Source organism: Varroa destructor, unplaced genomic scaffold (genome assembly GCF_002443255.2).
Source record: "Varroa destructor unplaced genomic scaffold, Vdes_3.0 BEIS01000004.1, whole genome shotgun sequence".
NCBI classification, from domain to species: Eukaryota; Metazoa; Arthropoda; class Arachnida; order Mesostigmata; family Varroidae; genus Varroa; species Varroa destructor.
In genome coordinates this window covers 833233-846444 of record NW_019211457.1, presented here as the reverse complement: position 1 = coordinate 846444, position 13212 = coordinate 833233, and the positions used below count along the sequence as shown (strand labels likewise).

Sequence of the window (13212 nt, the reverse complement as noted above, 5' to 3'; positions counted from 1 at the left end):
TTTCGAACCGCCAAGACGAACATTTGTTTACGTTGCTTCGCCTACGTCTGTTTACAAGTTAGAACGGTCTGCTTTTTTCGTCTGCAGTACATTGCGAACCCGCTCAGGAATGCTAAATATAACCCGCTAAATATACTAATAGCGCAGAGTGTCATGGTGAAACTCCAGACATTTTTCCTTTCGGGAATATATAAATAGTAAATCTGCAGCTATTCAAAGAGTGTATATCGACCCAGGATGCTAAAGGTGAACGTCTTGAATATCATGAACGGATACTGACAGAGAAGTACAATACGATTTGAGAAAGTCGAACCTCAAGCGGCATTATCTGGCTGAGAACACCTGCTACACATTCGTTATCTGCTGTGTCTATGATTTTTTTGGGTTTTAGTGATTTGACATAAAGTGAAATTACGGTTTGATACTTCAATTCTGAATCACGTGAATGTTCGTCTTTCGATCGTTTATATCGATTATTGGCTAATGTAATAAAACATTAGAAACATTTCTGCGGCAACACTAATAATACAGTAACGAACCCAGTAAAATCAGAGCTCAGTGTAGCACTCCATGTGATAGAGACAACTTTATTTAAAAAGTGATAACTTCGCGAGACTTGCTTGCATATAATGGCGCGCAACAACCCAGATTAACTTAGTCATTAACACATTGACGTTAATATAATTCCACCAGTCAATGAAAATATTTTGGAATACACACACATTATGGATAATAAAATACCGAATAATATCTTGAAAAACATTAAGGTGCGAGTTGAAGTTAGCCATAAAAGCCATAAAGAGCCATAAAAAGCGTAAGCTATATCTTTGTAATGTATAAAAAAAAGTCAGTTCCTAGAGTTGCGGCGGTACAACGCATCTCTACATATATGCTACCGCATATAAATCCCTGATCCATCGAAATACACGTACATTTAATAATCAAAATTTTTCAACACCTTCACCACGTAAATATGACACGATACATGATATGACTAACACTAATGATAGAATTCAACTTGTGTAAAAGGCGAATCGAAAGACGGTAGCACAGAAATAATATTTGGCTGGATCTGTTGTTATTCCTCCTCAGTAGTTTACAAAGTTTATAAGGAAACTTCGCTATAGTTCTCTGTAGATAACCCAGTTAGTCCCAAGTATTCCTTTGTCGAGCGAATTCGTACGCAGAGTATCATAAAAATTATCATGGAAGTATCTTATTATATATAGACAACCTATTTAGAAAACTTCCGTAAGAATCTCGCATGAACCTCTTTATAACCTTCTTTATATCGCAGTAATAAAAAATCTCCATCCTTAATCATGACAGTGATTTATATCGAATTACTTTAGCAGTCTTTTTCTTTGTGACTGGTGTATTTTTGGAGTATTCAACTCGATTATTAACAAATTATTGCTTAGTTAGCTTGTGTGTTTTGGGCAGTAAGGCCCAGCAAACTACAAAAACTAAATGACCGACTAGACTACGAACTAATGCTACTTAGTTGCATAAATTAATCGACAAAGGACTTTATCGTGCCCTTGACTGGCCATTCAATATTGATAAATCGTTTTTCCGATTTAACTTTGTACTGCAGGGTCTTCTAAACGATTCTGGGCATCGTGCAACAATGGATTCTTGGACCTCAAACCCGAAGGTTCAAACAAAACGTGCCGACTTGGTTAAAAAGAAAATTCAAAAATTAATTTCTGACGGTCAGTATATGTAGGTATGCATCTCTTTTTGGCATTGGATTATTTGGACATGACAAAGTTTCTGTACAATTTTGTTCATGCATCTAAATTTATTACTCACTTATGCGACGTTTTCCGCATGGTTAGGCCCATCGCTTCTTCAAGTGGTCAGCGACTTTGACGGTACTTTGTCACGATCACACTTTGAAGGCCGGACAATCAAAAGTTCGTTTTGTGTCGTCGAAAATGATCCTCGGGTAATTTCGGTAAGGCTTATTATGTAACTGTTCAGTTGCAGCTTGGAAGTTGTACAGCATTCGTGTGCGTTTCGACATACACCGCAAAGGTAACCAGTAGAACTAAATACAAAAAATATCGATATTCTGAGCGGAATCATAAACGAAAATGTAATGTATTTTTTATAATATTTTTGTTCATTTGAAGAAACAAATAACATCTCACACCCTTCTATGTTTGCTTTGTCTCTTCATAACCCTTCATGAAAGATCTTGTCAGCGGAAGCACTTGAGGCTTACCGCCTAATGAACGAAAAATATGTCGCGATCGAGGTGGATCCGAGTCTGACTCGCGAGGAGAAGTTTCCGCACATGGTCAAATGGTAAATATTCGCTGACAGTTGTTGACATAGCGTCAAACCATATACTCTTTGAAATATGGAGTTACTTCGATGATGAATTTAGGTAAAACAACACTTTGAATGGATGGAAAAAATGTTTCTCAGACAGCTATCCCGCAAGAATAAAAGTGACACCCATTGGTTGGCTATTGTCATTCTATTAAATGCATCTCGCTTATCTCCCTTAACTAACTTGTACCATTCATTATAGTTCATTTTATACGGCATAAATAAAGTTAACTCTAGGACTCCTTGCAACGAACTCTTACTCATGGTGCATTTTCTTTATAGGTGGACCGACAGCTATGCCACCCTCGTGAAGGCAGGAATCCAGGATGAACACTTGCGGGATATTGCTCGACGGGGTGAGATCTTGCTGCGGTGTCGAACGCCTGATATGCTGAAACTATTAGAGGCAAACGATATACCGTGTCTGGTGTTTAGCGCCGGCATAGGCGAGATTGTCTCGTATACACTGACACATAATCAAGTTCTGTTATCAAATGTGAAAGTTATTTCCAACTATTTCAAGTTCACCGACACGGCGAACGGAACGAAAGCACAAGCGCCGGAGCAATTAGTACATACGTACAACAAAAACGCGGAACACCCTATTGCAAAGGAGTATTTTTCTAGGAAGGAGGTAAAGTATTAAATTTACTTGTTTCCAGTTTCAGTGGGTGACGATCGTGCGAAAATATACATGGATTACTAAACGTATTGCTATAAAGACACGTCTGAAGTTTTTTGGTTTAAAAGAAATTTTTCGATGTCAAGCATTTCGAAGACTAGTAAGAGGACCAAATCCGTTCTGATCAATCTTATTTGAAATAGACAAAATCGCTGCTGTATCGAGAGAACTGCATTGAGTAAACTCGATGCAAATAACATGTTCCTGGGCCAGTTATTCGGTTATCTCAAGTGAAATGGCTTTAGAGTAGGAGCAGGTAATTTTCATTAATAAAGTAGTTTTAATTCGTATTGTCCTACATTTCAGAGCAGTCCGTAAGGCCTGCATGTATAGTTCGGTTACTATGCATGCTCGTGACCACTAATATATACAGTGAAAATGTCTGTAAATGATTCAAATGCAGGTACAATTACGGAGAAACGTCATTTTGCTTGGAGACAACCTGGGCGACGCTCATATGATCGACCGAGCACCATTCATTGTTCAGGGGCCGTCAAATGGATGCCCCAACGAAGTTCAATTCAACGATATTCACGGGGGTTCCAGCAGTTATAGCACAGTGCTAAGAATTGGTTTTTTGAACAGCAAAATCGAGGATCGATTATCCAGTTTCCTAGAGCATTTTGACATAGTTCTTCTTGACGATCAGACGATGAACGTACCCTTTGAGATCTTCAAGGCCATTACTGCCGTATAAACAGCGATCTTCTGAACTTTGAGCGTTATCTGGAGTGCATGCATTTGATTTAAGGTTTGAAAATATCTTGAAGAATCTATTTTTTGAAGTCATTGTCCGATGCAAAAATTATTGATTATGCAGTATTTTAGATTATCTTACGGTGTGCAAATTAACATTGTAAATATGACTGAAGATAAAGAGGCCAAACAAAGGTTTTTGTATTTTAAAAGTAATACAAGTGTTATAATTGACCTCTGTAATAACTCCTACCTCGAAATGGAACTAGACGTTGATTATCAAAATAAAGTCCACGATAGACTGGTTTCCGGTTCATTTACGCGAAGTCATACATCCGGCTCGTTAATAATTTGTTAATTGAGGATCTTTTTTAGGTTGGGGTCGGAGATCAGCCAAAACGGTCGTCATAAGATGGTTATGAGTTTATTAATCTAGAGTAATCACCTTGCTTTGTATATCTTGTCTGCATTGACTGAATTGATCAAGATATATCGATCATTTCATAAATAGAAAAGAAAAGTATCCCGTTAAGGTTTAGTTCAGCTGCTAATTGTTGTAAAAAGTCGAAGGTATGCATGTATTGTCTTAGAGTCATGGCGTCTCTCGAGCATAAAATGCTGGCGCTAACATCATAGATATAACTATTGCTCAAGCCTGTTTTATTTAGTATTAATTTTTTTTTGTTTTTTGCATACGTCTGAATACGAGACGTGATAAGTCTCTAACTTAGCTATTCAGTTTTTTTTTCTTATAATTACTGTCGTACGGTATGTTGCATTACAAAATAAAAAAAAACTGTGAAGTGTTTAGTGTCAAGTTGACAATAATCAGTTTTTATTCATATCTCTCGGCCAGTTCAGTTTACCTACGTTAAAATATCTTGACGTTCTCTATTTTGAGATAGAATTCAGGGCGAACGGGAGGTAACTTTTTTACTTTTCAATCCTTTACTTTCAGTCCCTCATTTTGATCAGGTAACAGCCTCGATACTGTCACGTCTTCTTGGTATTGTCGTAGTTCTTTTGGCGGAACCGATCGTTGATATTCTTGCTAGAACTTCTTGCCACAGGGGAGGAGTTGGAATTATATGACGGCTAGTGCCATCTATACCAGAGTATCAATTTGAATTTACTGCTCTGCTTGATCAAGCAAGAACTGATATCAGTGTTCATCATTCGTGGTCAGTTATTATACAAACTAGCATACCGACTTGCATTTGCCTATTGAATGAACATTAAATGTTAACGATATAGTCCTTTAAAACGAATACTTGACATGAATTCCTTGAATTTGACTTGTTCGAGACAGTTTTAAAAATACTAAAGAAATTAAAATAGAAACCTCATAAGATAAATCAGACCAAAGCAAACCACTAATCTTACTTCATAGTAACTTAGCCTATATATAAAATTATAGAGTTAGGAAGCAGTATTGTTTTGGAATCATTGATATCATTTTTACGTTTATTAATCATTTATGATCCACTACAAAGAAATAATCCGCACAATTTACCAGTCTACTCAATTTTTCGCCAAACACCACTTGCCATTGAAAAAAAAATGGCGCTATTTTCTCAAATAATTTGAAAACTTAAAAAGGCGCTTCCGCAGCGTTCCTAAAAGTGCGGGGTAGGTAGCTTTAGGGAGAGAGCCGTGTTACACGCGATTACGAAGCCATGATAGTCAGACGAACCATGTACATCATCATGAAACAACAGAATGAGAAAGAGCTTTGGCTTACTGGGCCCGAATAAACCCAATAAGTGAGCACAGGCGATCACAACAGCTGTGAACATTTACGTGGTGTGGCTGCTGCCTGGGGTAAACAACAGCAGGTCTCGTCGTCTACTGCGCAGTTGTTTGCACGATTGTTTTGCGGACATGATAGGGCATCAGGCAGAATAAAAATAAAGCAGGAGCGTTTTCCACAGAAAATACGCAACAGTGGTGCATCGGAGTTTCTCGATTTGTGTTGTGCAATCGTAAGAATGCTGAGGGCATCATACGATGAAATGATTTGCTACTAGTCGATATTGTGTCGTCAACAAGCTTGCGGTTGTTCCATCTGTGTAAGCTTAGTGCGGGTAGAAAGACAAGTGTGATTGAATCAGCGCGAAGACTTTTGCGTCTTTGTGAGGCGACATGATGGAGATCCAATCGAAAGAAGATTTGTTTGTCACGCTCGATGACTATGCCATGCAGGTTAGACTTCTTGACAAGGCCCGATCAAAACAATTAGCGTTGAGGCTGATCTTGTTGGCGGGGTCTGGGAGTTCTTATTCTGAGCAGCTTATTCATCGATGGCAGTTACTGGTGGATGCAATATTAGCTTTTGGGCGTGGGTCGTGAATGTCACGAGGGTTAAAGAACGAACACCAATTCTAGATCACCACTAATGCATTTGTAGGTTGTCATACATAGCGTTCACCCGAGCTGACAGTAGCAGAATTGGCTCACAATCGCACTTTATGCGGGTGTACCTAGTTCAGCTAGTGATAACTAGCTTTGAGTCAACCATGAAAATTGAACTCACAGCAAAAGGAGCCCAAATAATACATTTCTACATAAGTCACATAAGGTGAGCATGCTAGTATGTCCAAATGTCATCATAACATGCTGTACCGTTCAGCGTGCGGAATGGTATAGACTTTCGGTGCGAAGAATGCACACGCGCTATTATAGGTGGTCTTTACTTCTTAGTTTCTTTATCTGTGTGCTATGAAGACTACCCTTTCAAACGGCACGGAAAAAACGTTTGCCCTCATTTTTCTTTTTCCTTTTTCTATTGCGGCGTGTATCATATAAAAACTAAAGAAAGTAAAATTTTGACGCAATGCGGCAATAGTAATTATTGGTAAGCGCAACCAAAACCCCAGTTGCAGAGCTTCCGTTAATGGCAGTTAAGATTCTGTCACATTTATGAAAGAAAGCGTCAGACAATATGGGTACATTATATTCAGGATATATAATATATATATAAATATATATATTAGATACCAAAAAGCGCGACTTTTCTTGACACTTGCAACGAAATTTCAGGAAATCTTTCGTCTAGATAGTCCATAAAAATTTAAACATAGCTTGAAAACATTCAGTTTTCTCTTCATATCATTCATATTTAGATTACGATATTTAAATTATATTACGAAGTAATATTTATTAAATGTATAACTTTTCCTCGTACTGCGAAGGCCTTATCGTTTTGGTCAATATGCTGCTGATAACGGCGGGCTATTCGTTTATAATCTTCAACAAAAATTTAATTTGATGTAGTGACGCATTCTTGCTAAACTCCAGCTTTTAAATCTCTCAGTGTCCCCGGTTTTATGGTGCAGAGTTTGTTATATCTACAAAAAAGGTCCATTGGCATCAGGTCTAAGACACAAGCAGGGCAACCTATGAAATATTTACGTCAAAACCATGGGTTCAGAAGAGAATTTTCAAGAAAAATGTATAAGCTATCGCGTTGTTGGAAATAAGATTTGCAGTTTTTAATAATAGTTTCCTGAAGAATGCGTGATAAAAGAAATTTTTGCAATAAACATAAGTAAATGGCATTAGTTACAGTACCGTCAACAAAGGACGATCGAAATGAATAAAAGTGTACACGTTTTTTCAGACACCTTGGATGTATAGACATATTTACGTTTGTCCAGGTAGTCTCGGAAACTGCAAGATTTCGATCAATTTTAATTAGTAAGTTTCGCCTTGCAGAAAAACTCAGTCCTAAGAACCCCATGTTCGGAAAAACTTTTTTTGTTTTTACAATGGGGATGTGGATGTCCGGTTTACACCTTATGAGAGTGTGGCAAGCAAAGCTGCAGCATTTCATTATTAATATCAAATAGGCGTAATGGTTGAGGCTATTTGATTTCGGTACTACCCGAATGTTTGGTTGTGTCATTGTTAAAAAAAGATGGTACTGTAGTTTTATTAAGTAACGAAACGTGCAACAATTTTTAACTTATTTTTTACCAATCGTATTATTCGTGTTTTTCTATGCCTTTCGCTTTTCTGCATTGTCCTTCTCACTTTCAGGATGATGAACGTGATCTGGACTTCAGTCCTGGTGCTCAGAAGCGTACACGGCGTAACACTCGAAAAGGGAGCGCTGGATCGGTTGTACCGCTATCGACGTCCCTGCCAGCATCATGGATGCACTGCTCAGCGCCCGGCAAGGGTGCCGAAATGAAGGTACGCCTCGGGGGCCGTTTAGAAGACACCACACTGACCCACATGGCCAATCCAGACATGGCCAGTTCACTGGGTTCTCCGGACAGCACAGCAAGCACAGAATCACCCCAACAGCAGGCAGGCATCGCGCCAGCTCCCTACGTAAGTGGAGTCCATGGTAGCCCCCAGTCATGGATCAAGATCTCGAGAGTTGAACGTCGTGTATCAACAGTCGAAGAACGAACAACTTGAAATTTACTCTCTGACTGATGAAACTTGATTGAAGAGGAATAAAAACCCAATCGATGAAACGATGAAACTCAATTCAACCCACGTCTATTGGAACAATCATATCGTGAATAATATTGAGATAACAGTGACGACAGAAGCATCTCGTAAGGGACTAAACTGCTTGCTGAATAATCCCGTTACTCAATGGCAAATTAAAAGGGGAAAAATCGATACTGCCTGCTATTTATTTTGTTGATGGTGATGATGATAGTCGCGACAGAAAACCCCGGAGACATCATTGATTCAACCTCTTAGCCTACAATTAGTGTCAAAGATTTTTTTTTTACTATTCTTTCAAGGCACTTACGGCTGAGCAGTTTGAATGAGGAAAAGTATCAGCGGACGTTTAGAGTACCCGCTGAAGCGTCTCATTCGTGCTTTGCTTTGTTGCTTTTCATTCCTACTGCTTTGATGGAAACAATTTAATCACCGCACGTGTGCTCGGGACTACCTAAACGTCTTTGGTTACTGGCTTATGACGATAGGAAATCGTATATAACGTTAGCTAGTTCATGTTGAGTTCGTTCCTCTCCATGCTATCGATGCTGACGGAAGTAGAGGTCGCCTCTAATTCTACTGAAGTATTTTTGGAAAAAACCTGTCTCCGCATACATACTTCATGTATATAAACCTGGCATATATCAAAAAGGACGCAGTTGACGTGTTGAGCTCCATCGCATCGAAAGAATACGGAATAGATTTCGATTTCGTAATTAAGCAAAAGTACAACCGACAACGTATATTCTTGTCTAATTAGAAGATTCTTTGTGTGCGGTTTTTCCATCAAGCGGTTCTCGTGGCCGTCAAGTCAAGCCAGGTCCTCGTGATTCACTCAGCTCGTCTTGTCCAGCCGCCTGCTCTCAGGAAGCCCTCGCTGTATTCAGTCTTACTGTTTAAATGTCATTGCTTCAACTCTTAGAAGCTTTCACAAGTCCATATCAAATTCAATACAAGTGGAATTTGTCGAAGTATGATAGTAATGTTCGAATAAAAGGGATACTTAGCGTACACAGATGCATATATGGCAATAGGAGAAACGTTTAATGTCGTATAGTATCGACTGCTTTCTGCTTGGTTTCATGCTTCATGCACTCAATGCGCAGATGAGTGAAACCATGTTGGTCTTATTTATGCAAGGCACTATATTTGGTATGGTTGATGTAAAAAACAAACAAGATGCAAATTATACAGCTATCCAAGATTCTATTCAAAACCTTGATTCCTGGTAACAAGTAAAGCTGGGATTGTGCATTTCAAATACTGAACTAAATAATTTTGTTAGTTAGTTGTTGTTAAACGAACTTCAGGTTTTTTTTCGCGAGCCTCACTCTGAATTAGCTTTTAATATGACCGTAGTATAGAAACGGGCATCTTTAAAATATACATATTTATCCCGTAGATGTGGCTGTGCTTTTCGCAGTGATGATTTTGCTCTTGAGGACTACCCAAAGTTATACAAATATGTATAAACAAAAGAAATTTACGATCAGATTGACTAGATATATCTATTCAAATATGTTAATACCTTATCAGTCATAATAAATTTATAAATGGGTAGAGTCTTCGTATGAGCTGTATGTTCGGCAAAATTAATTACAAAAATAATTACGCGGTCGTAGTTGATGGATTTTGTAGTAGTTGGATTTTCGGTTTTGTGTTGGTATATACCATCCCTAGTTAAAAACTATAGCGACTCGTGTGGTTTGGACACAATTTTCTCATCAACTTCCTTTCGAAACAAATCCAGCCTTCTAGCTGCTATGTAAATAGCACAAAACCAATTTTTGATAAAAATTTTGATGTTTTAGAGCCGCTAACCCTAAACTATTAAATGTTTTAGTTTACATTGATCAACGCCTCGCTTGCTTGGACGAGTATAACGAGCATAGAGTATTTTTCGTGCGGTTCTATTTCGTTAGTTTTTGACCGATTTTTTCTACCCTTTGATAGTGTTCTCATGATTTTATCATTTTTCATATGAATTTCGAAAGGAAACTCGGTGTTTGTTGAGAATCTCTTTGAAATAGATAGAATGTTCGTTATTATAGACTTGAGCGTGCAATATCTTATGATGTCCTTTTATGTTGTGTTTAAGCGACTGTGTCACATTAGTGTTTCTAAAGGTTGCCTTTCTGCGATTGGGTGGTCGTATATCTACAGGTTCGTCTTGAAAGAAGTCGACAGAGTGCACGAGAATGCCGGGCCCGTAAAAAATTACGGTATCAATACCTCGAGGAACTCGTTAGTCATCGGGAAAAGGCAGTCCTTGCACTTCGAGAAGAGTTTAGTCGGGTTAGTTCAAGCATAGAACATTCAGATACTGCATTCGTTCAAAATTGTAATTTCATTGCTGCTTACATAGCTTGTATTGTAATTCAGAAGGGCACATTTTATTCCTTTATTCCAAAGGATTTTCAGTTTGATAGAGGGATAATGCTTATATTATGATAGCATAAGATATCGGTTCGTTTTTAGCGAGTATAAGACTAATCCATAATTGTAACATACATCTTTAAATGACCACATCAAATACAAGATCAGAAAAGTTAAGCGATTTATAGAATATTCAATCAAAAGGGTGTATTGTACAAGGCATAATTCTAGACCTAAATGACTCTATAAATCACATGAATTATAACGCTAGTAATTGAGTTACTTGCATAAAAGCCTAGGGAAATTCTTAGGACAATTTTTATGCAGCCAGGATAATTCAGCTTTTTTGTCGGTATTCCTTTGTAGAACATAAAACCTTCTAGCTGCCATGTAAATAATACATAACCAGAGTATAAGAAGATTCTAATACTTCATGACGTGTTTTCATAGAGTACGTTTAATTAGCACTGTACCTGTTTTTATAGGTGAAGTTTTTTCAGTTTAAAATGTTATTGTGCGGCTACAACAAAGTAAATTTGTTAGTTTTTTAACCTACCTAATACAGATTAGCATAGTTTGTTTCTGTACGCTGCTGCGTCTTCCCAGCGCGTGCCAAGAAAAACCTAGGCAGATTCCTAAAAAAGCCTCGCACAATCATTATAAAACGCGTAAATCAGAAAAAACCGTATCAATTTGAAATATGAGTTTTTGTTTTAGCTAGAAGTAGCATTGATAAAAGTGTTTTTTGTTTCAACAGTGACGTAAACATTTTTTTTAAATGGGACTTCTCTTTTGTTCCAGTATGTGTCGTTGTTCCAGGAGATCGATAATGGCAAAATGCCACCCGACCTTGAGCTGATGCTCAAAGACCCATTAGATTATGCGTGGCGAGAATACGCTCGAAAGGGTCCGTCTTGTGACTCAAAAAAGGCCATACAACAGTTGGGTGGGGGTGGAGGTCCAAGCCACACCTAACTGAATTCAGCTGCTAATTCCTTTCGTCGCCCTAGCATCGGCTGCCTGTTCAAGCGACATGTACACAGAAATTATGTCTTCATTAACACGAGTTTTTACATTCACGATCATTTTGTGCGGACAAAAATGTCTAAATTTATTTTAAACACACATTTCTCAAACATGTCTATAAGATAAGCGTTGATTTTTCGTAGTTTTTTTTTTTCGTGTCGAATCTAAAACACACGATGTTTCATTTTGAAATGGCATTAAGGTGCAGGCAGATCTTGCCTTTGTTTATTTGCTCTGAAGGCAGCGCATATTCAAGTTCAACGACAATGAAGAAGAAATGGAATGCGCGCGCGGCTATATTGTGGGCCCTTATTTTTTGTTATTTTATATGATCATTAATTGTAAGGAAAAGACAGTTGTGACTTGTCGCGTCCTATGCGGTTGTTGGTGTTGGGTACGCGTGTTTCAGGCATTATAGGTAAAGGGTAAGTAGGTTTTGCAAAGAACGGAGCATACGAAAGAGTTAATACCAATGTTGATGCCCTTGTAGATTTCGATGCAGAACGGACAACTCGTTGCCACGTTGACCAAATCTGTGGTAATGCACAGAGAATCGTAGGTCTCAAGAAATGTTTGAGATTGATTTTATTCCTTTTTGTTTGCTGGTAATCTATTCTATGTTAAGCTGTATATCTAATGTCCCGATAAAAATACAGTATTGTATTCATTCTGCACTACTTATCATTTTCTAAGCTGCAGAAGATTCTCTAAAACAAATGCTAGTGAAAATAAAAATGGTACCTCGAACAATACGCCCAAAAGCTACGGTTCTGTTGATGCGATCATGTGATCTACATTACACAGTTTAGGGAAATACTGTTAAACGAAGCATAACGAATAAACGACGTTAAGGTCCGCTGATGCTTCTGACAGTTGAGTGGCAAATTGTTTCTTGAATATATAGGACAAGGCCAAGGTTCCGGTAGTGAACCGATTGTACATAGGGAAAATAAAAATTGATGTCCTTGTTAAACGCAACTAAAATTTGCGTTGTTATTAAAGACAAAGTTAAAATAAATGCTTTTACATTTAAAAACATTTTCAAATACGCGCTATTTTTATCGATGACCTTCTGCTATCTTTCTGGTAACACCATAATACGATCACTGTGGAAATTCTGCGGTTTCTGGGTGAAAAATTATGACAAGTGATTCTGCCATGCTTTCATCAACATTATTATGAATTTCTTCAAAGAGCGAAACAAATGTCGAATGGTGAAGACCCGTGGTATAACAACGAATTGCAATTTTGCTTTCAATTCTTCTCTGTTGAGCGGTTAAAGATGTAAGTCGTCTAGCGTTCTCACGATGAAAGGCCACGCGTTATTTGTCAACTAGTTCTAGTCGTTTTATTTCTAACAACTTGTTGTAGTCTTGTGAACTGTTAAGAGAAAGTTAAATCGATTGCTTTGGCAGGCGACAGCAACTCGTAATGCACGACTTCTTTCGAATCCCATTAAACACGCAGCATGATCTTTTTTTGAGTCAATCTGGGCTTCGCCACAGATTAGAGAGTACATTTTTTTCAGTTGTATGTAATTGTCGAATATGATCCGCTTTCTATCCCTTGTAATCAGGAAGGATTCGATTTCGTTACGTTTCCGTAGAGCTTCGTTGCTGGGAACAAAATCG

At 38.0% G+C, this 13212-nt stretch overlaps 2 protein-coding genes across 3 annotated transcripts; both read left to right on the top strand.

Annotated features, from left to right (window-relative positions):
• Positions 1-94: 94 nt before the first annotated feature.
• On the top strand, positions 95-4050 carry LOC111249010 (7-methylguanosine phosphate-specific 5'-nucleotidase A-like). The gene is made up of 6 exons (XM_022802247.2): positions 95-246; positions 1598-1715; positions 1842-1960; positions 2201-2313; positions 2623-2974; positions 3426-4050. Exons 1-6 carry the CDS (start codon positions 238-240, stop codon positions 3717-3719), a joined length of 1005 nt encoding a protein of 334 aa, XP_022657982.1. The 5' UTR covers positions 95-237; the 3' UTR covers positions 3720-4050.
• Positions 4051-5338: 1288 nt separating this feature from the next.
• REPTOR-BP (REPTOR-binding partner) lies at positions 5339-12627 on the top strand. 2 transcript variants are annotated; one of them, XM_022802250.2, is made up of 4 exons: positions 5339-5920; positions 7757-8053; positions 10343-10474; positions 11357-12627. In XM_022802250.2, the coding sequence occupies exons 1-4, from the start codon at positions 5861-5863 to the stop codon at positions 11528-11530; spliced, it is 663 nt and encodes a 220-aa protein (XP_022657985.1). In that variant the 5' UTR covers positions 5339-5860; the 3' UTR covers positions 11531-12627. The 2 variants fall into 2 exon arrangements, with proteins under 2 accessions (XP_022657985.1, XP_022657987.1); XM_022802252.2 differs by having other exon boundaries at positions 5370-5920; positions 7757-7912.
• The last annotated feature ends 585 nt before the right edge of the window (positions 12628-13212 follow it).